This window comes from Pseudopodoces humilis, chromosome 16 (genome assembly GCF_049639895.1).
Source record: "Pseudopodoces humilis isolate 2021_Gansu_Grassland_sample_001 chromosome 16, ASM4963989v1, whole genome shotgun sequence".
Lineage (NCBI taxonomy): Eukaryota > Metazoa > Chordata > Aves > Passeriformes > Paridae > Pseudopodoces > Pseudopodoces humilis.
In genome coordinates, this window is record NC_142215.1 from 759,921 (window position 1) to 778,797 (window position 18,877).

General features: G+C 50.5%; 1 protein-coding gene across 5 annotated transcripts in view; it reads left to right on the top strand.

Annotated features, from left to right (window-relative positions):
* Positions 1–18,877, top strand: part of UACA (uveal autoantigen with coiled-coil domains and ankyrin repeats) — a 38,341-nt gene that overhangs the window by 11,243 nt on the left and 8,221 nt on the right. Inside the window, exons 1-12 of one of the 5 annotated variants that reach the window (XM_014251060.2) lie at positions 311–434; positions 11,718–11,851; positions 12,313–12,401; positions 13,198–13,262; positions 14,057–14,114; positions 14,636–14,706; positions 14,802–14,908; positions 15,751–15,932; positions 16,369–16,406; positions 16,554–16,637; positions 17,171–17,278; positions 18,709–18,807. In XM_014251060.2, coding sequence (XP_014106535.2) covers positions 378–434; positions 11,718–11,851; positions 12,313–12,401; positions 13,198–13,262; positions 14,057–14,114; positions 14,636–14,706; positions 14,802–14,908; positions 15,751–15,932; positions 16,369–16,406; positions 16,554–16,637; positions 17,171–17,278; positions 18,709–18,807 — 1,092 coding nt within the window. In that variant the 5' untranslated portion in view covers positions 311–377. Of the gene's footprint in view, positions 1–310; positions 435–9,029; positions 9,240–11,717; positions 11,852–12,312; positions 12,402–13,197; positions 13,263–14,056; positions 14,115–14,635; positions 14,707–14,801; positions 14,909–15,750; positions 15,933–16,368; positions 16,407–16,553; positions 16,638–17,170; positions 17,279–18,708; positions 18,808–18,877 lie in introns of those variants that run through there. The other 4 variants (XM_088063067.1, XM_014251061.2, XM_088063068.1 and 1 more) reach the window with 4 other exon arrangements.

An 18,877-nucleotide genomic window follows, 5' to 3' on the forward strand; every position in this document is an offset into this window, starting at 1 on the left:
CTGCCCCGGTGTTTTTCCCGGTGCTTTCCCCGGTCGCTATCGCGGTGCCTCAGCAGCCTCAGTCCCGCCCTCTCGGTGGTGCCCTGAGGGCTCGGCCCGGGCCAGAGCGCCGCCGCTCCCGCCGCGCGCCTGCCCCGCCCGCAGAGCGCCCCCTGCCGGCCGGGCGGCTCCGCGCCGGGCAGCGCCCCTCCAGCGCGGGGAAGTCCCGCCCCCCCGCCCCACCCCGCCCGCTGATTGGCCGCAGCTCCCGCGAGGGCGGGCGGTGATTGGCTGCGCCGCGGGAGGGCGGGGCCGGGCGGGGCCAGCGCGTCCCGGCCGTGGCGGCGGCGGCGGGAGCGGGACGGGGCCGGTGCGCGCCCCCCGCCCGCGGCCGCGCCATGAAGAGCCTCAAGTCCCGGCTGAAAAAACACGAAGCGGTCATCGGGGGCAGCGCGGTGGGTGCCGGGGCAGGACCCCCGCGGGTTCCTGGGCTGGGGCAGAGCACGGGGGTCTGAGGGGGGTGGGACGGAGCACGGGGGTCCCGGCTCCGGGAGGGGCAGAGAACGGAGGGTCGCGGCTCCTGGGGGCGCAGAGTTCGGGGGTCCCAGCTCCGGGAGGGACAGAGCACGGAGGATTCCGGCTCTGCGGGGAACGGGGACTTCGCTGGGAGCCGCGGTAGGGCGGGGGGAGAGAGCCCGGGATCCGGGAGCGGTGTTCGGGGCGCGGGGCTGGGCTGGAGGAGCGGGGCCGAGCGGTCCCCGGGCGCTCTCGGAGCAGCCGGCCCAGCGGCTTACCTGTGCGGGGCTTACCTGTGCGGGGCTTACCTGTGCGGGGCTTACCTGTGCGGGGCTTACCTGTGCGGGGCTTACCTGTGCGGGGCTTACCTGTGCGGGGCTTACCTGTGCGGGGGTTAGCTGTAAAGGGATTACCTGTGCGGGGCTTACCTGTACAGGGGTTAGCTGTAAAGGGATTACCTGTGCGCTGGTTACCTGTACGGGGTGACCCGTACGTGGGTTACCTGTGCAGGGGTTAGCTGTACAGGGGTTATCCATACGCTAGTTACCCGTACAGGGGTTACCCGTGCTGGAGTTACCCGTACAGGGGTTACCCGTACAGGAGTTACCCGTGCTGGAGTTACCCGTACAGGGGTTACCCGTACAGGGGTTACCCGTACAGGGGTTACCCGTACAGGGGTTACCCGTACTGGAGTTACCTGTGCTGGAGTTACCTGTGCCTGGCTGCTGCTGCCTGGCTCTGGCACAAATGAGCGCTTTTTGTCCCCGGCAGTCGGTGTGCAGGGCACGGGCAGGAGCGGGGCCCGCGCTGGGAGTTAACGGAAGGAGGATTTGGGTAGAGAGTGGACAGAAAGCTTTCAGAGGCTGGGGAGTGTGCAGCTGTGATTGCTGATCATCCAGGCTGGAATGCTTTCCAGAGCCTCTGGAAATTCACCTTTGTGATGGTGGGGTTGTCTGTGCCTTCTTGTCCGGCTTCCAAAATTGAGGCTGGTTTTAGCTGGCTTTAACTGGCTATCTTGGTCTTTATTTATTTTATTTTTTACTTCATTCATCCCTGCGGATGGCTTTAGTTGAGAGAGGAGGTTTTTGTAACTGGAGAAAGCTGTGTTTGGAAATCATGGTAAATCATCTCTAATTGTGCCTGTTGAGTAAATGCTTCCCCAGGAATCCATCCTGAGCGTATCCCTGTGTTCCTCTGCTGAGCTCGCCGCTGGCTCCGTGGAATAGCGGGAGGTGAATGTGGGACTCTGGCTTTTATCAGTTACCCTTTGGGATACCGGCTGTCTCTGAAATCCTCCCGTGCCTTTGCCTTGGCTCCGAGGCTTTTAGCTGACAATAACAGCTCGTGAGGAGGAGCTGGAGCTGCTCCAAGTGGACACGGAACTCCCTGGCGGATGACAGCTCCCATCCCCGTGCCCCAGGATCCACGGAGAGCAGCAGTGATTCATGAGGCTGCTATGAGGATTTGTCATCTGTGGGCTGGCACTGCTCTGTGTTCATTAGTTGTCCTGGACTTCAGAGCTGTTTGTTATTCTCTAATTAGCCCAATAATTAAATTCAAACAAAGACTGACAGCACCTGTGTCTGGTTTTGAATAGACATGGAGATTTTTCACTTCCAATAAACCTTCCATTCAGAGGAGGTTTGAGCAGTTTTAATACCTTTGAGAGCTGAAGTTACTCTAAAATATGTGAAGGGAAATTGCTTTCAGCAAGATCCTGTAAAAACAGGATTTTTTTTGTCCATAGTAAACTTATTTCCCCTGTTTATTACATAGTTTGCTTGTGTGCTCACTCCAGCATCTCATCAAACAGAGAAATAGTTTAATCTCCTCTGTGGGGGGACAAATCCATCCCCGTGGGTGGGTGTTCGCTGGTGGGATGAAGCCGGGTCTCTGTTCTGCTGGGAAGGAGGGGAAGTGGGTGGGAACCCTGCCAGCGGCAGCTTTAGAGATCCTGCTTGAAAGGAGTGTACAAGAATTGCCTGTTTGAGAAACTTCATCCCTCTCTCCTCTCCCCACCCAGTGCTATTTCCTGGGGGGAGGAGAGAAACCCAATCCAGCCTGCTTTTGGAAGTTTTCCTCCAGGTGAAGGTAGCAGTTAAGTACCTTCTGAGGGGGATCTGTTGGGAATAAATAGCTTTATTACTGATTTCTGATCAGTGAAGCCACGAGAAGCAGCAGAAAATAAAAACCACATTAGTTATTACCAATTCCACGATTATCCACAATGCTGTGCCTGAAAGTGGAATTAGCTGGTTTTGCCAGCTCCAGCTGGCTGATGGTGCTTGGAAAATCATCTGAGCAGTGTGTTCACTGCCCTGCATGGTGAGACAAATGCCTGTCACTAGCAGGAGGGCAGGCTGGAAAGCTGGATGTGGGCTTCTGTGGGGCACCAAGGTCAGGAGTGCCTCATTTGCCAGCATTTACAAGAAAGATCTTAATTCATGTACTCAGTCCCACTCAGCTGCCACTGGCTGTGCTTCTGAGATTCCAGAATACATCCTGACACGATAAAGGTGTGTTTGGGACCTGGGTTGTGATAAGGAAATGTGTTTTTCCAGCAGAGTTAGGAATTGTGTCTGCACCAGTGAGATACTGGTTGGTCTCTCTTGAGAAGCCAATTGGGGAAGGGTTTGTTTGTTGTTCTGCAAAGTTCTGTCTGGGTCAGACCTTTGCAAATGGCTTTTCAGTGGTGAGTTCTGACTGGCACCTGCTTCTTCTTCTAACTCTGGGGAAGCTGCTGGGGAGGGGCTCTGCTCAGTCTCAGGTGTGTTATCCCCTCAGGTGGGGTTTTAGCCTTGCTGTCCCTTGTGATCAGCCCTGGAATTTAGGGAAGGGGCGCCTGGAGTTACTGGGAAATGTGGAATTCCTGGTGGTGCTCTGAGCAGAGCTGGAGCTGCACCCCGGGGTGTGGGATCCCACCAGCACTGCCTGGGGCTCACCTGCACTGGTGGGAATGGGAAAATACAAAACCATGTGAAAGCTCCTACCAATCCTTTCTCCTCTGGGAAAAGTGGTGCTGGCTTTTGTTCAATTAAGAGAGACCAAACCTGCCGTGTAATTAGCAGAAACCATTGTATAAGGAACAAAGGGACACCTGAGCACTTGCCCTGGTATGATGAGCTGTGATTATTAAATGAATATCTGAACAAGCTCTGGAGTTAGTGACAGGTGAGTTTGTTCAAGGTTGTGTCAACACTTCTTTCCCTGTGGAAAGCTCTGTTAAATGGATGAGTCTTCATCTGGGAGAGGAGTGGAGCTTGGTGGGGTGACCCAATTCACCACGAAACATCTTCTGCCCTGTGAGCAGCAGAGAGAGCAGGTACCACCTCCTCTTCTGGGCTGACCCACTGTGTTAAGGGAATGGAGTGTGCTGCTTGGATTTGCTAATTCATCTGCACCGCCTTCCTGTTGGTGTTAAAATAATAATAAATGTTACCTGTGCTCTATAGCCCCAGTGTGCTGTCAAATGTGCATTAGTAACTGAAGGGGTGAAGTGAAAAATAGGTGTTTGATAAGCTAATTTTAACCCTTTAAAGATTCAAGGTCGTTTACAGACGAAGAAGCTGGTGCTGCTGGGGGCACACGAGGGTTTGTGCACGAGCAAGGCTTTTGTGGCATCCTGACTCTGCCCTGTGCAAGGACACAGAGCAGTTTGGCAGCCAGGCTGATCCCAGTGCCCTGGCCCATCAGCAGAGTTTTTCCAGTGTTGCTGCTGCTGCTGGAGCAGTTCTGTCCCGTCCCTCCTCCCTGGGGCAGCCTGAGGTGACTTTGCTGTGGCATCCTCGGGCGCTGCAGCCAAGCACTCACAGCACTGTAATATTCCAATGCCATTCCTGGCCTGGCTGGGGTTGTTCCTTGGAGCATGCTTGGTTCCAGGAAGCTTTATTCAGGCTCGTGCTAATGTGTTTGTTCATGGAAAAATCTCTTTGTGATTCATTTGCATCTAGTTAACTGGAATTAGAGCTTGTTTGTGTGATGTTTGGGGTGAAGCTGAAGAAACACAACGGGCAATTTGTGGTGCAGCCTGTTTACAGGTGCATTGTAATTTTCAGGCTCCGTAGAAAGGAGTATTAATGCTTTATCACTTGGGAATATAGCAATTAAACATATTTAAAAGAGTGGAGGTCCAGTACAGGCTTGGGAGTTCAGTGTCCTGAGCAGATTTGCAGACATAATTACACCGATAAGCTCGGTGCGTTTGGAGTTCATATGACCTTTTGTGTAGAAGCAACTTACGGACTATTTTGTCAGTATTTGAATATTAATATTAGCAAGCACATGCTTGAACATCTGAGGCTGATGCTGTTTTCATCAGCCACTGGTGACTGCCCAGGGTGGGATTTGTTGCTCCCTTCCCCATGTGCTGGATGCAATGGTCACATTGGCTTTCATCACCCCTGATATTTCCTGATGCTTTAATAAATGGAGCTGCACAAATCAATGGGGCCTTGCCTGAGAGCTCAGAAATTGCAGCTAATGCTGTGCCTGGAGTCACGGGAAGGTGGGAGCTGGACTCTGCTCCTGTTGAAAGGGGAAATATTTCTCCAGGGCAGCTGTGGGGTGAAGGCAGGCTGCAGCAGGAGCTGGGCTCGCAGGGCTCCCGTTCCTCAGCCGGGTGTGAAGTTCTCTGTGTGAGCCAGTCTGGCCCCAGTCACTGTGAAATGTCCTGAGCAGGGTTGGAAATGCTGTTTGTGCCCCTCGGGTGGCTGGGACTGGTGTCCCTGTGCCTCAGGGCTGCCAGGCTGAGGCTGCTGTAGCAATAAACTGCTGGCCAGGAGACGTGAGAAGGTCATTTCAAAACATAACGGGGACTGTTTTTAATTCTTTGAGCAGGCTTTGCCTCCTGCAGGGGTTATAGGCAGAATCCTTTGGCACTTCCAGTACAGCCTCTGAGCTCTTGTGGCTGGTGCTGGTGGATTTTCCTCTGGCACAGCCTGGAAAAGAGAAACTGGCACTGCTGTGAGGAACCTGTTGATTTTTGAGAGGATATTTTTAACCTCTAACAGAGCCAGAAGTCGATTTGAATTGTTTCTTGATTCTTAATAAATTGATCTTGATGGGATATGCTGACTTGGGAGGAAAAAGCCTTCAGAATAGGGTAAAATCAGGAATGTTTAAGGAGATTTGGTGGCCTGCTTTAAGCTGTTGGTTAGGCCAGAGTTACCTGCGTTAATGCAGTTAGATTTAAACAGCAGGCACAGCACAGCTGTTCAGGGGAGGCTTTGACAGGAGTGTTTTCAGCACCAGGCCAGGCCTAAGGGAAATGCTGCTTTTGATCCCAGTTTGGACTAAGCCTTGCCCACTTGGCGGCATTCAATGGCTTTTTTATTCTGCAGGATTTTTGGTGAATGAGGTGGTAACACAGAGTGCTGCCTGTGGGAAGGTGCTGGGTGAAAAAGGAACCCTGTGTTCAGGCTGTGTCTGCTTTTCCCTTGCACAGACTCAACCCCACATCTCACTGCTGCTTCTGACACTGCAGGGCATTTACACGTGGAGACAGACGTGTCCTGGGAAGTGAGATACGCTTGTAAAACATAAATGACCATTTCCACTCCCCCCAGTGCGGTTTAACCCAGTGTGTGCAGTATTTTTTTGGGCAGGTAAGCCAAATTCTTCAGGAGAGGTGGGTTTAGTGAAGTGCCCCTGCGCTGCAGGGGAGGCTGCGCTTGGGGAACATTTCTAAAAACCAGTTTTCTAATCTAGATTACTCTTCCGTTCTGTCTGTGCTGTTTTGAAATAAATCAAAGTACTTCAGAAGCATTTGTCACTTTGTGCCATTGAAGGCGCAGGGTGTGTCTGTCCTCACGTTGTTTTGATGACAGATGTACTCTGACCTGTGGAGAAAGAGCAGGCACTCCAAGTGTGGGGCCCGGTGGATGTGGGAGCCTGCCCCTGGCTCTGAAAGAGATGGTTGGGATGGGATGTTGGGAGGAAATTCCTCCCTGGCAGGGTGGGCAGCCCTGGCACAGGTGCCCAGAGCAGCTGGGGCTGCCCCTGGATCCCTGGCAGTGCCCAAGGCCAGGCTGGACACTGGGGCTGGGACACCCTGGGACAGGGGAAGGTGTCCCTGCCATGGCAGGGTGGGGCTGGGTGGGCTTTAAATCCCTTCCAGCCTCTCCTGGGGCTGTGTGAAGGGCCCTTGGGAGCGTGTGAGCTGTGCTGTGTTGGTGCTGGCAGTGTCACCAGAGCTCTCTGCTCTCCTGTGTGCTTATGTCACCCACTAATGGCATTACAGGGGCCGTGTCCCCGCTGGGCTGTGCTGGGGATGGGATCAGCCTGGCCTCGTGGTGACAGGAGCTGGCCTCACTTTCACAGCTTTATCCCAGCTCTCTGTCAAGGGCTTAGGAGCTGCTTTGATTTACAGCTGGTATTTCTGAGCTGGGTTAGGTGACCTTAGAGCTCATCCAGTGCCACCCCTGCCATGGCAGGGACACCTCCCACTGTCCCAGGTGCTCCAAGCTCCATCCAGCCTGGCCTTGGGCACTTCCTGGGATCCAGGGGCAGCCCCAGCTGCTCTGGGCACCCTGTGCCAGGGCCCGCCCACCCTTAGGGGGAAGAATTTCCTCCAAACCAACCTAAAGCTCCTTTCTTTCTGTGGGAGGCCATTGCCCCTTGTCCTGTCACTCCATTCCCCCAAGCTGTAGTTTCTCAGCAGAGGGGGTGGAGGATGCTCAGAGCTTACCTGGACTTGAGCAAGTGGGGAGAGGAATTCTTTCAGCCAGGAAGTTTGTCCCTCACTGGGAGCCAGGAGGGCACAGTGGGTTTGTGTTGTGTCCCTGATCAGGCTGCTGGGAACGTGTCTGCATCCTGCTGCAGGATGGAAGGATTCCTGGCAGGCTGAGCTTAGGAGAACAGGTGCTCTGTGTTAACACAGAATGGGCAAGATCAGCCCTGGGCAGGCATCTGTGGTGTGGAGGGTGATGTAGCAGCTCCAGAGATCTGCGCTGCTGGGGTCTGATGATGTTTCTGGTCTTAATTTTGGAAAAAAAATCTGAATTAAGTTATACACTTCATTTACTTTAAAGAGCATTTTTAAGCTGGTGCCTTTGAGCTCTCTGGGTTCAGCTGCCTTGGAGAAGGTTTCATCCCTGGGGTTTGTAGCTGGGCTGTGTTTCCTGAAGCTGCTCGGTGCTGATGGAGCCATGGAAGCTGCTCTGTGCCAGGCTGGGGAATGCGGTTCAGCCTAAATCTTGTGGTCAGGGCTGTCTCAGGAGGATGTGCAGCACAAAGGGGCTGCAGGATGAGTGCAGCTCAATGTTTGCAGGCAGGTGGAGACAAGGAAAACCTTTGGGATGAATACTCTGGAGCAGACTGTACACCTGGGAGCCGCAGCCTTACCTGCATTTCTCACCAAACTGATTTTGGTGAAGTGGGGCTTTTCTGTGGCTGCCACTTGGGAGATGTATTTGTTCCACCCCTCCAAAAACAGCCATTCTTAGCTTGAGGAGACAGACTCGGCTGTGGTCAGAAGACAGCACAGTCACTGCACTTTTTTGGAGTGGCTTTGTCACATGGATGCTAATTGCAGAGAGGTCTTGGAACATTCCTTGGGCAATGTTTGTGCTGTGGGGCAAAGGCTGGTGCTCTCACAGGGGATGGGGGATAGTTCAGAACTTACTGGGGAAGAGAGAATCTGCCCAAATCTGAGTGATTGATTTGAAAGTTCTCTGCTGAGAAGATCCATTAATAAATGGTTATTCACAGTCTCTGCTGTGTGTGTCCTCCAGGGTGTGTGTAAGTGCTTTTCCTGGCCCCGGACCAGGTTTCTCTCCTGCAGACAAAACAGTGCATTGCTTGTCTTGTTGACCTACTCCTCTAAATACGGCACTTGGGAGATCTCCATTTAAATTTAAAACTTGTGAAAGGGGATTCTCCATCTCCCTCCTGTTAATCATTGTGCTGTCTATTTAATGTTTTCACAGCCTCTGTGACTCCTCTCGTTTCACATGTTGGGAGACAGACTGGCAGCAGCAGTAAGCTGAAACCAGGTTTTATTCAGAAAGGGTTTCAGCGCTGTAAAAGGAGATTTTTTTTTTAAAGCAGAGGCATGTGTGTTTTCTAATTTAAAATGGGTTACATTTCTGTCAAAATAGGATCACGCATTCCATCTGCTCCGCAGTCGTAACCGTCTGAGCCCGAGTCTGGTTACGGCTCTGTGGCGCGGTGGAACGGGGAAAAAATTCCTGCCGGGAGTATTTCAGTCCTGGTGTGTTATTTATTAGTGCTGAGTGTGACCTTGCTCGGTGTGGGTGCCCCGTGGATGTCAGCAGCGTGTTGGTTATTTTGAAGGAGGGTTTGGTGTCTGCAGAGCGTGCCTGTCCCCTGAGTTCACACACCGCCGGCCTGACTCAGGGCACGGGAATGTATTAATAGCTATTGCTTTCTATGCTGCCTGTCCAGTAGTGCCTTATCAGAAAATAGATGGGGCTGATGACACTGGTTACGTATTGTTTACAAGATGCTCGGCTGCGTTTGGCTGTTTCCTGAATTACCGCTCTGGCTCCGGGCAGCGCGGCCGCACTCGCCGCTCCTCTGGCCAGCGACGCTTCCCGGAGTTATGAAGGCTGAAGATGATGCTGAAGATGGGGAAATCACCCTCGGGGAGCCCAGCTAAGTGAAGGATGGAGCAGGAGGAGCCGAGCAGCCGTTCCTCGCTGTGAGCTGATGTGCCGGGGGCTGGTGGCTCCTGGCAGCCCGAGTTCAGCATGATTTGTTGGTTCTCTTGTGCAGCCAAAAACGCCGTAGGTACCGCAGGTCTGGCTGAGCTTTCGTGTCCTGGCAGTAATTTACAGCTGCGAAATGCGAACGCTTGGCTTGTGCAAATGTGGTGTAGCGCTTCTGTTTAATTAATGAGTGTTGTATCTCCTTAGCAGCTCCTCCTGCGAGGGGTTTTCCTCAAGTGTGAAATGCATTTGTTAAGTGTATAATTATTTAATCATGGAATGGTTTGGGTTGGAAGGGATTTAAAGCCCACCCAGTGTCACCCCTGCCATGGCAGGGACACCTCCCACTGTCCCAGGGTGTCCAAATCCCAGTGTCCAGCCTGGCCTGGGACATTCCAGAGATCCAGGGGCAGCCCCAGCTGCTCTGGGCACCTGTGCCAGGGCCTGCCCACCCTGCCAGCCAGGAATTCCTTCCCCATATCCCATCCAACCTCTGGCAGTAGGAAACCATTCCCTGTGTCCTGTCCCTCCGTCCCCTTTTAAACTTAGCACACCATGGGCCGTGGATACAAGTTACTGAAGTGTCATAATCAAAGGGAAAAAATATGAAGGTGATGGATTTGTTTGGGTTTGGTTGATTGTTTTTTGAAAGTAATGCTTCTGTTGATCAGAACTCTTATGAAATGGGGGTGAGGACTGGCTGGGGGGGACTGGGAGGATTTTCTGTACATTTGGGTGAGTTCTGTACATTTGGGTGAGTTCTGCTGGCAGGTATGGGCTGCAGAGGTACATCCCAGCAATCCCACCCCAGTGTGATCACCCAAGGTGAGATCCCTGTCCTGTAGGGATGGGAAGGTGCCAGGAGAATTTAGGGAGCGCAGAGCTTGGTGTAGGTAGAGTCTCTCGGGTATTTGACATGGGAAGCTAAGCCTTGCACGAGGAGGTGGCTTTGCAGGGCAGCCTGTCCAAGCTGGGGAGGGACATGGCACAGGCCATGTCACCAGTGCAGTGACCTCCCAGGCCAGGCTGCCTTGGCTCTCAGGCTAATGGATGTGTTAATTGATTGATGAGTCAGTGCTGCACCTCAGCCGGGCAGCACTGGTGCTAATGTCATTAGTGCTCTATTTTTAATACTCCTGTCACTTCTAGCAGGGTTGGACTGGGTTAGCTGCTGCTAAGCCTTCATGATTACTGTAATCTTGTTCATTGTGGGAAAGCAGAGTAAAGATAATCACCCGCAGTTGTTAGGGCTGGAAGGGCCCTCTGGAGATCCTCCAGGCCAGCCCCCTGCACAGGCAGGCTCACCTGGAGCAGGTGACACAGGAACGTGGCCAGGTGGGCTTGGGATGTCTCCAGAGATGGAGAATCCAGCCCTCCCTGGGCGGCTGCTCAGGGCTCTGCGCCCCCTGTGGAAAGAAGTTCTTCCTCACATTGAGGTGGAAATTCTTGTATTTTAGTTTCTGGCCATTGCTTCTTGTCCCAGGTACCACTGAACAGCGTGGAGTCATCCTCTGACACCCCTTGGAGATGTTTGCATGGATTGATGGGACCCCCTCTGGTTCCTCTGACCATGAGTGCAGCTCCCTTTTACAAACCACTGCAGATGCAGGTGGTGGCAGTGCATTTTTGGGGTTGTTCTTTTTGTGTACCTTCTTTTACTTAAACAAACCCTGGGTTGGGGTTACCTGGTTTAATGTTCTTTGTTCTGAGGAATTTCTGACCCACAGTGGAAAGTAACTTCATGCACCCACAGGTTGCTTGTGTCCCACCAGCAAATTCTCTTGCTGTGCAGAGTTAGATTTGAATGCTGTCCTCCTGTTTTGAGTATAATATTCCTTTGGAAGCCTTGATGAATATCAAGTCATCAGTGTCCAGCTTGGATGTGAGGTTTCTGTCACACACCAGTCTCCTGAAAAGCCCTGATCCATTCAGAGGGATGGTTTGGCAGGGAAGAGAACAAACTCTGCATTTGGGGTGGGAGGCTTGGCCTGGGGCCTGAAATTCGAAATTTGAGGTAAACAGGAGAGGGCTGGGGGGTGAGGACTGTCTGGGGCTGAATGGCTGCTGGTCTGTTTGTAACTGCCTGGGGCTTTCTCTGCCCTCCACAGTGCTTTGGGAATTGCAGGCAATTCAAAACTATCAGCTTGGAGTTTCTTTCTTTGGCAGCTCAGTAGATGTTCTTCCCTTGAATATCACCCTTAGCTAATTTATGACCCACTGAACAGTCTGGCACAGCCAGGAAAAGCCACGTCCTGCAGCGTATTTTTAGTGCATCCATTTGTTGTGGGAACACGAAAACTGAGCAGAGACAAACTGAAACAGAATGAGGAAAACCAAAGAAGTCTGATCCTAAAGGTCTCCTTTAGGACCAAAGTGGCTTAAGCAGGCTGTCCCAGAGCTCTGCAGATTGAACACCAGAGCAGTGTCACGGGGATGTAGCACAGATAACTCCAAACACCCTGCTGGCTACAGCGCTTTGGAAACCAAGGTGGGTTTTGTGCTGTCCCGTTTGCCTCGTGGCTCAGCTTGAGCTCACTTTGTGATTGTGTCTCGCAGCTGAACCCCGACTGGAACAAGTACGATGACAGGTTAATGAAGGCAGCTGAGAGGGGCGATGTGGAGAAGGTTTCATCCATCCTGGCCAAGAAAGGGGTCAGTCCCACCAAGCTGGATGTGGAAGGGAGATCCGCGTAAGTGACGTCCAGAGCTCCGGGAATGGTGGTGGGAAGCTGCTGAAAATTGTATTTCTGCTGCTCTAGAAGCCTTTTTGAGTACACAAATCTCATCTAAATCTAGCTTCACTGAGCTGGAATCCAGCTGGCTAGAACAGGAAAGTCTCAGTCAATCTTCACTTGCAAGTGAAGATGAGTGTTTAAAGACTTGCTCTTGCCAGGTTTGGATATTAAAGAGAAACTGAAACCACACTGGTATTTCACCTGGTTCAGGGATCCAGGTAAATAATGGTTGTTTCTCAAGAAATTTGCCTTGTTCCTTGAAGTAATATTTGCAGAACCCTGAAGTTTGGATGCTGTCCAGAGCTGGCCCCCCTAACGCTTCCCTTACACATCTGCTGGCTTTCCTGGCCAATATTGCCATTTTTGCGTACAAACCAGCTGTGCCTAAGCAAGGTCTTGCCCCTTTTTTGTTGTAGGTTCCATGTTGTAGCATCAAAGGGAAACCTGGATTGCCTGAACACCATCCTGGTGCACGGAGTTGATATCACAGCCACGGATGCTGCAGGTGGGTTTCCTCACCAGGGGAACCCGAAAATGCTCTCAGCTGGGTTTCATTCTGCAGTGAAGTTAAGCTGAACCACAGGATAGCTCTTCCTTCTTTCTGTAGCTGGCAAAAAATGAGTTATTGGTGTGACTTGTTGCTGGTCTTGAGGAAACTGGCTATGTCCTGTCAGGGAATTCATGAATGCAGCAGAACTTGAGGAACGTGGGCTTGCGCTGCTATAATTGTGTTTATAACATGCTCCAGACTCACTGGTGGGATCAGCATTTCTGGGTGAGAACAGCAGGATAAGAACAGTTTTAAATGAAGTCGAGGTGAGGATTGCAGTGGAATGTTGTGGGTGGTGTTTGTGTGCCCAGCTGAGCCTCAGGAGCTCAGAGTTCATCTGTACCTTTCACATTTCCTTGTGTGATAGCAGAGCTTGTGGGACGCCATGTGGAAGAGACAGCTAAAAACAGGTGCTAATTTCCAGCTTCTTACCTGAAATGACCAGAATTTAATAGGTTTAACATGAATCTGAAAACAAGAAAGTTCCCAGAGATAACTTGGCCTCTTCCTCTTATGGGAAGAGTTTATTTATTAAATCCTTGTGTGGAGTCAGATGCAGCATCTTGAGATGGATTTCCCAGAAGAGCTCTGATCCCTGACTGGAGATTCACTGGAACAGGAAAAGGCTGTAGCAGAGTGAGGTGTGGACAGGAGATGTCAGAGCACACAGGAACTGTTGTATCTCAAATGCTGGGAGTTATTCATCAGGAATTCACTCATCCCTAACCCTGAGCTGCTGTTGTGTTTTTAGGCAGAAACGCCCTGCATTTGGCTGCAAAGTATGGCCACGCTTTGTGCTTGCAGAAGCTCTTGCAGGTACTGAAAATACAGCTTGTCTCTTACAGCTCTTGAATTGAGGGGGAAAGGGTGGCTTTAAGTACACTGATTCAAAATTGGGATATGTGATTCCTTTCTTAACTAATCAGACTCTTATTTTAAAAATAAGATTCATGGGGAAAAGACCTTCTCGTTCAGGTTGGGACTGAAAGAGGGCTAAAATAAAGAAAATAAACTTTTTTTTTTTTAAAATCTTTTCATAGACCATCAAATCAAGTTGTAGTTTGTGGTTGTTGAAGAAAATGGGGCTGAGTGTCTTGTAAAGATTGCAGTTCCCTGTCTGAATGCAGTTTACAAACAGTAACACTGGCTGCTTCAAAAGCTGGGTGTTTATAGCCACAAACTGTCACTAATGAAACAATGTTGGGGGGTTGTCTTATGTTTGTGTGATGTTTATTTTTTCTTCATTTATTCCTGGTCAGTGCATGCTCATTTGATTTTTATTTTTTTCTTGTTGTTATTTCTAATGGGTCCTTTTAAACTTTTATTTGTTGCATGTCTCCATGCAGAGCTAAAGGCTCATAATCTGTGAAAGGTCTAATGAATTGTGCAATTCCTGTGCACAGCCTTAAATTTGTTTTACACTGTGTGTGTTTAGAGCCCTAAAGTGCACAGACCCAGAGCTCTTTCTTTCATGTCTGTCACTATATTTGTAGCTCCAAACTTGCTTATTTTTTACTGAAATAATATTTTGTTGCTTTAATTTGCACCTCAAAGCAGCTGATGTTGTAAATGCAGTCTGGATTCTGACTGATAACTATTTATTTTAACAGTACAATTGTCCAACAGAGAACGTGGATCTCCAGGGAAGAACTGCTCTTCATGATGCAGGTGAAGGGCTTTGCTTTGCTGGCAACTGTATGGAAATGAAGATTTAATTGATGGATTCACTTCCAGATGGGCTGGATTCTTCTCTTTTAATTTTGGTGACTGTAGGAGGAGAGAGTGTTTTATATTGTCATGACATTTGTCCTCGAAAATGAACGTGACAGTCTTATGGAGCTTGGAGGTTTGAGATGAAATTGAGTAAAATCTTCAAGTACCACAAGCAGAGTTTTAGGGCAGTGCTGAGAGTGGGTTAGGACCCTTTTGTCTGGGTTTTCTGCATCCTCCTGCTGCTGCAGAGCATGTGGCACAGGGGTGTTTGATCTCACGGGGGTGTTTGATTTCTTTTGGGTGCTTTGGGTGGTGTGAGAGCTGAGCCCTGCAGCCTTGCCAGGCTTTAACTCGGCTCTGGGGATTTTGGTGAAGCAGATACACCCAGGGATGTGCCTGGAGCCTCCCTGGGCTGCTCTCACAGCTTGACCTCCCCTCCCTGCCCTGTGTCCCCCCCCTCCCTGCTCTGTCCCCAGCCATGTCCGACTGCTCCGCCAGCATCCAGCTGCTCTGCGACCACGGCGCCGCCGTCAACTCCAAGGACGGGGTAAGGAGCCCTCCCCTTCCTCTGCACAGACCTGCTGGGCTTCCCTGCCCCCTCCCCTGCCCTCACCCCGTCCCCCTGTCCCCTTTGTCCCCCAGGACGGGAGGACACCGCTGGTGCTGGCCACCCAGATGTGTCGCCCCTCGGTCTGCCAGCTGCTCATCGACAGGGGGGCCGATGTCAACGCCAGGGACAAGCAGAGCAGGTGAGGCCTGCAGGGCATTGCTGAAATTCCTCATTGCTGGAATTCCTGCTGGAAAGCTGCCCCTTGGCACGGGAAGTGTGCTAAGTCTGGGGGAAGAGAGCCTGGGATTTTGTTCAGAGGTGGATCTGCCAATTCCACACCGCAGATAAACCTGGCATTTTTTCCCTGCTCCTGCTCGCATCCAGAATATTCCCGGGCTTGGTCTTGCCAGCAGGGAACCTACACTTGGTTGTTCAAAGGGATTTTCTGTCCAGAGCAGCCTTTGTGCACAGTGGGCAAAGGTGGTGCTCTGGCAACGAGTCCTGAGTCCATTGGAGCCCCCAAGGGACCTTGAGCTGTTTATTCCTGGGGGCAGGGCAGGGGGGGTTCTGCTTGTAGCTGCTGCTTTTGCCAGTTATTTCTTGGAGAATTCCTCCATTGCACGAGGCTGGCGTGGGACAGAGCCTGGAAGTGTTTGGGGAAGCACTGCCAGGGCTCCCCCCAGGCACCCCCTCTCCAAACCCTGTCTAAACTCCTTGCCTGGTGCTGCTTGTGTCTGCTGAGATTTGTGTGTGCTGGAGGAGCCCGAAGTCCTGGGAGTTCCCAAACACAGGGTGACTTCCAAAGGCAGCAGGTCTGTGCTGGTTTTGTGGGAATACTGCTGTTCTGGTGGGTTTGTTTGCTTTTTCACAAATACTTAAACGTTGCCTGAGTGACTTTTGAGGGCGGTTTCCTCTGTGGACGGAGGGGAAGGTGCCTTGGCTGAGGTTTCTGTGATCAGACACGGAGGTGGCAGGGCTGGCTCTGTGAGTGGGCTCTGTGGGATCCCTGGATCTGGCAGTGCCATCTGTGTCCCATCCCAGGACTGCCCTGATGCTGGGCTGTGAGTATGGCTGCAAGGATGCCGTGGAGGTGCTGCTCAGGAACGGTGCTGACGTTGGCTTGACCGACGGCCTCGGGCATGACTGTGCTTACTATGCCAGGATTGGGGACAATATCGACATTTTGGCTTTAATAAAAGCTGCCCTTGAGGACTCCAGCAGAGGTAGGAGGAACCTACAGCACTTTCCTTTGGCTGGGATTGTGTCCCTGCTCCTGTGACCCCAGGAGCTGTTTTGGAGGGCGGACCTTTGACCACAAAGGGAGGGAAAGACAGTTTTTGGGGTTGTGTGGTTTTAGCAAAGCTTTTAAGGTGGTTGCTGGCTCTGATGCCTTGAGGGCTTAACAGTATTGATCATGGGAGTTATTTACCCTAATTTATAGAAATAGCCTTTATTTTATAGCAAGAAATAGCCTTTATTTTATAGAAAACGCTGTGGATGTTTCCACGTTTGATTAATTGGGGGGCGGGGTGAGCTGTTTTTTGCAATGTCCTCCTCGCAGGGTGGGAAGGGGATAGAATTAGCTGAATGTGTGGCATTGTTGCACGAATCTGAATGAAATGCCTTATGTAACTTGCTATTTTTGTGGTGCCTTTTTAGGAAGAGACAGCGTGAAGAGAGGGCAGGCTGAGCAGAAGGTACTGGCTGGGGCTGTTTGTCAGCGGGGTGTTGAGAGGGGGATCCTCCCTGGGGGCTGAGGGCAGTCAGGGTGAATTCCCCCATCCCACTGGGAATTTGGGAGGCTGGCATGGCTGTAAAGGAATGTTCTCCTGCTGCACTGACAGGTCACCAGCGTGTCCCAGAAGTGGGGCCGGGGCTATGGAGCGCAGGAGGAGCTCAGAATGTTCCAGAAGGATCCCAGCGCTCAGGTGGGTGGGGAGGAGCCTGTGCATTCCCACAGGGGTGAGGACAGGCTGGGCTGCTGGAGTCAGCACAGTGATCCCATCAGAAAAGGTCCTGTATTGCTGTTTGCTTCAAACCTAATTGTCTGATGTGGAGTGTGGCACTTCTGCAGATGAGCTGTAAACTTTTTCAGGAAAAAACTGCACTTTTCTGGGTAATGAATAGTTGGAAATGTCCCTGTCTTAACCTTTCCTCCCCCTTAACCTTCTGCCTCTGCAGTAAAATCAGTCCAAATGAGGAAGATTTTTTTTTTTTAACATTCTCAAGAGATGTATGTTTGTGTCTTACTAAAAATAATCTGAATCATAATTATTCTACTAACCAGCATTAATTTTCCCATCTCATTCCCATGTCACTGCAGTTTTCAAAAGGCTAGGCAGGACTTGGAGTCCTCAGTAAATCTGCTGGTTCAGAGTCTTCACCTTTCCCAGTGTGTGTGTAGTGTGGGAAGGTCTTTATCTGTTGTTTTCTTTTTTTAATTTCATATTTTACCTTTAAGGAGTTGGAGTTGGAAAACCAAGACTTGAAAGATCGAATGAGAGAAGTGCAGGAGGAGCAGAGGATGCTGCTGGACAGAATCAGTGGGCTGCAGCTGCAGCTGACTGAGGTAAAGCTGCAACACCCAGCTGGTGCTGAGCACATGGAATCAGGATGGGATGGAATCACTGCTTTCCTGGGAATTACTGCCATGTGTGTCACTCCAGGCTGATGCAGTGTCCTTCCCTGACACCCAGACATGTGAGCACCTGTGGCTCTGCCTCCCAGTGCTGCTCTGGAATTCGGAGGCTGAGCTTCATCTCTCCTCTGGATGTAGGTGCTGCGTGGCAGGGCTTTGTCATCAGCTGGTTCTCCAGCTGTTACTGGACGTGGCAGCATGGGGAAAAAATAAATCTTCAGTTGGCAAGAAAACAAAGCCAAAGGTTTTCAACAGAAGTTTCTCACACAGATTTGAAATGTTGATTTTTAAAGAAACATTCCTTCTTTTTGGAGGTCTAAGTGTGACCAGTAGAAGGAAGGCATAAACAGGATTTTTTGCTGGGTTTTTGCTTTGTGGAGGCTGTTTCTTTGCTGTATTTTCGTAGAGGTACATTTATGCAGCTTCTCCTAAATGTAGCCCACGGATAGAAATAATATTTCTTAGTGCAGCCACTGGCTTGTCTGAACTCCTGTTTTAAGCACTGCCTTTATAAAACAAACCTCTTAATAATCACTTCCCAAAATCAGCAAACTTCTTCTGAAGAGCTGTGCTCTGCTGCCTGGGTGCTGTCTGAGCTAGAGAACAGGAGAGACTGCAGTTTCCAGAGACATTACCCTGTCAGACATCCTTAACTCCTGGCAAGAGAAATGGAAAATAGAGCGATGAAGCTGGCTGGAATTTGGAAGGGAGCATTAGAAAGTGGGGTGGATGTGTCAGCTGATGAACTGTGTGTGAGCCCCTTAAACATCACTGACAAATGACTTGGGGGGGATTTTTTTTGTGTATTTTTTTCAGGAGCAAATGTTTGCAGATGATCTTGAGAATGAGGTAGGATGTGTCACCTGCAGGTGTGACAGGACTGGGGAGCAGGGGAAGCAACTCTCTCTTTTATTTCCTCTGCAGTTTTAAATACATTACTTAAAAGCTACCTAAAAATGCCAAATGAGGTATCTGCTGCTCTGGATCAGTTTGTGCAGCTCCACAGCATTTCTGGTACTACAAATAATTATCATTCCCATGGCTCCTTTGGAGCACACTTAGGATATTCAGCACACTGACAGCATTAGGCATCTCTCTAGTGACTTCCAGTAATGCCAGACTAACAAATCTGCATTAATTAAACATAGCAGGTGATGTTGGTGGATATTCTTCACTCGTTCTTCAGGACTCCTCCTGTAGAGGAGCAGTCCTGAAGAATGATTCCAGAAGCAAAAAATTAGGGATTCTTTCGGTGCTGATCTTGGTTGAAGTTCTGTCTAAACTCTTTAAAAAGTTACTTAAGTTCTTACAAACCTATCCATTCTTGTGGCTTTGGCTATGTGGCACTCCTTCTCTTTCAGAAAGATGAGTTGAAGAAAATCCTGACTACCAAGGAAAAGCAGCAGGAAGAAAGTTTAAGGACTATTGAAGCTCTCAAAGCTAAACTCAAGTATTATGAAGTATGTTGAGTGGTTTGAAATGGGGTATAGCAATTGAGATTTACAGTAGGAAATACTTCAGCATTTTAAA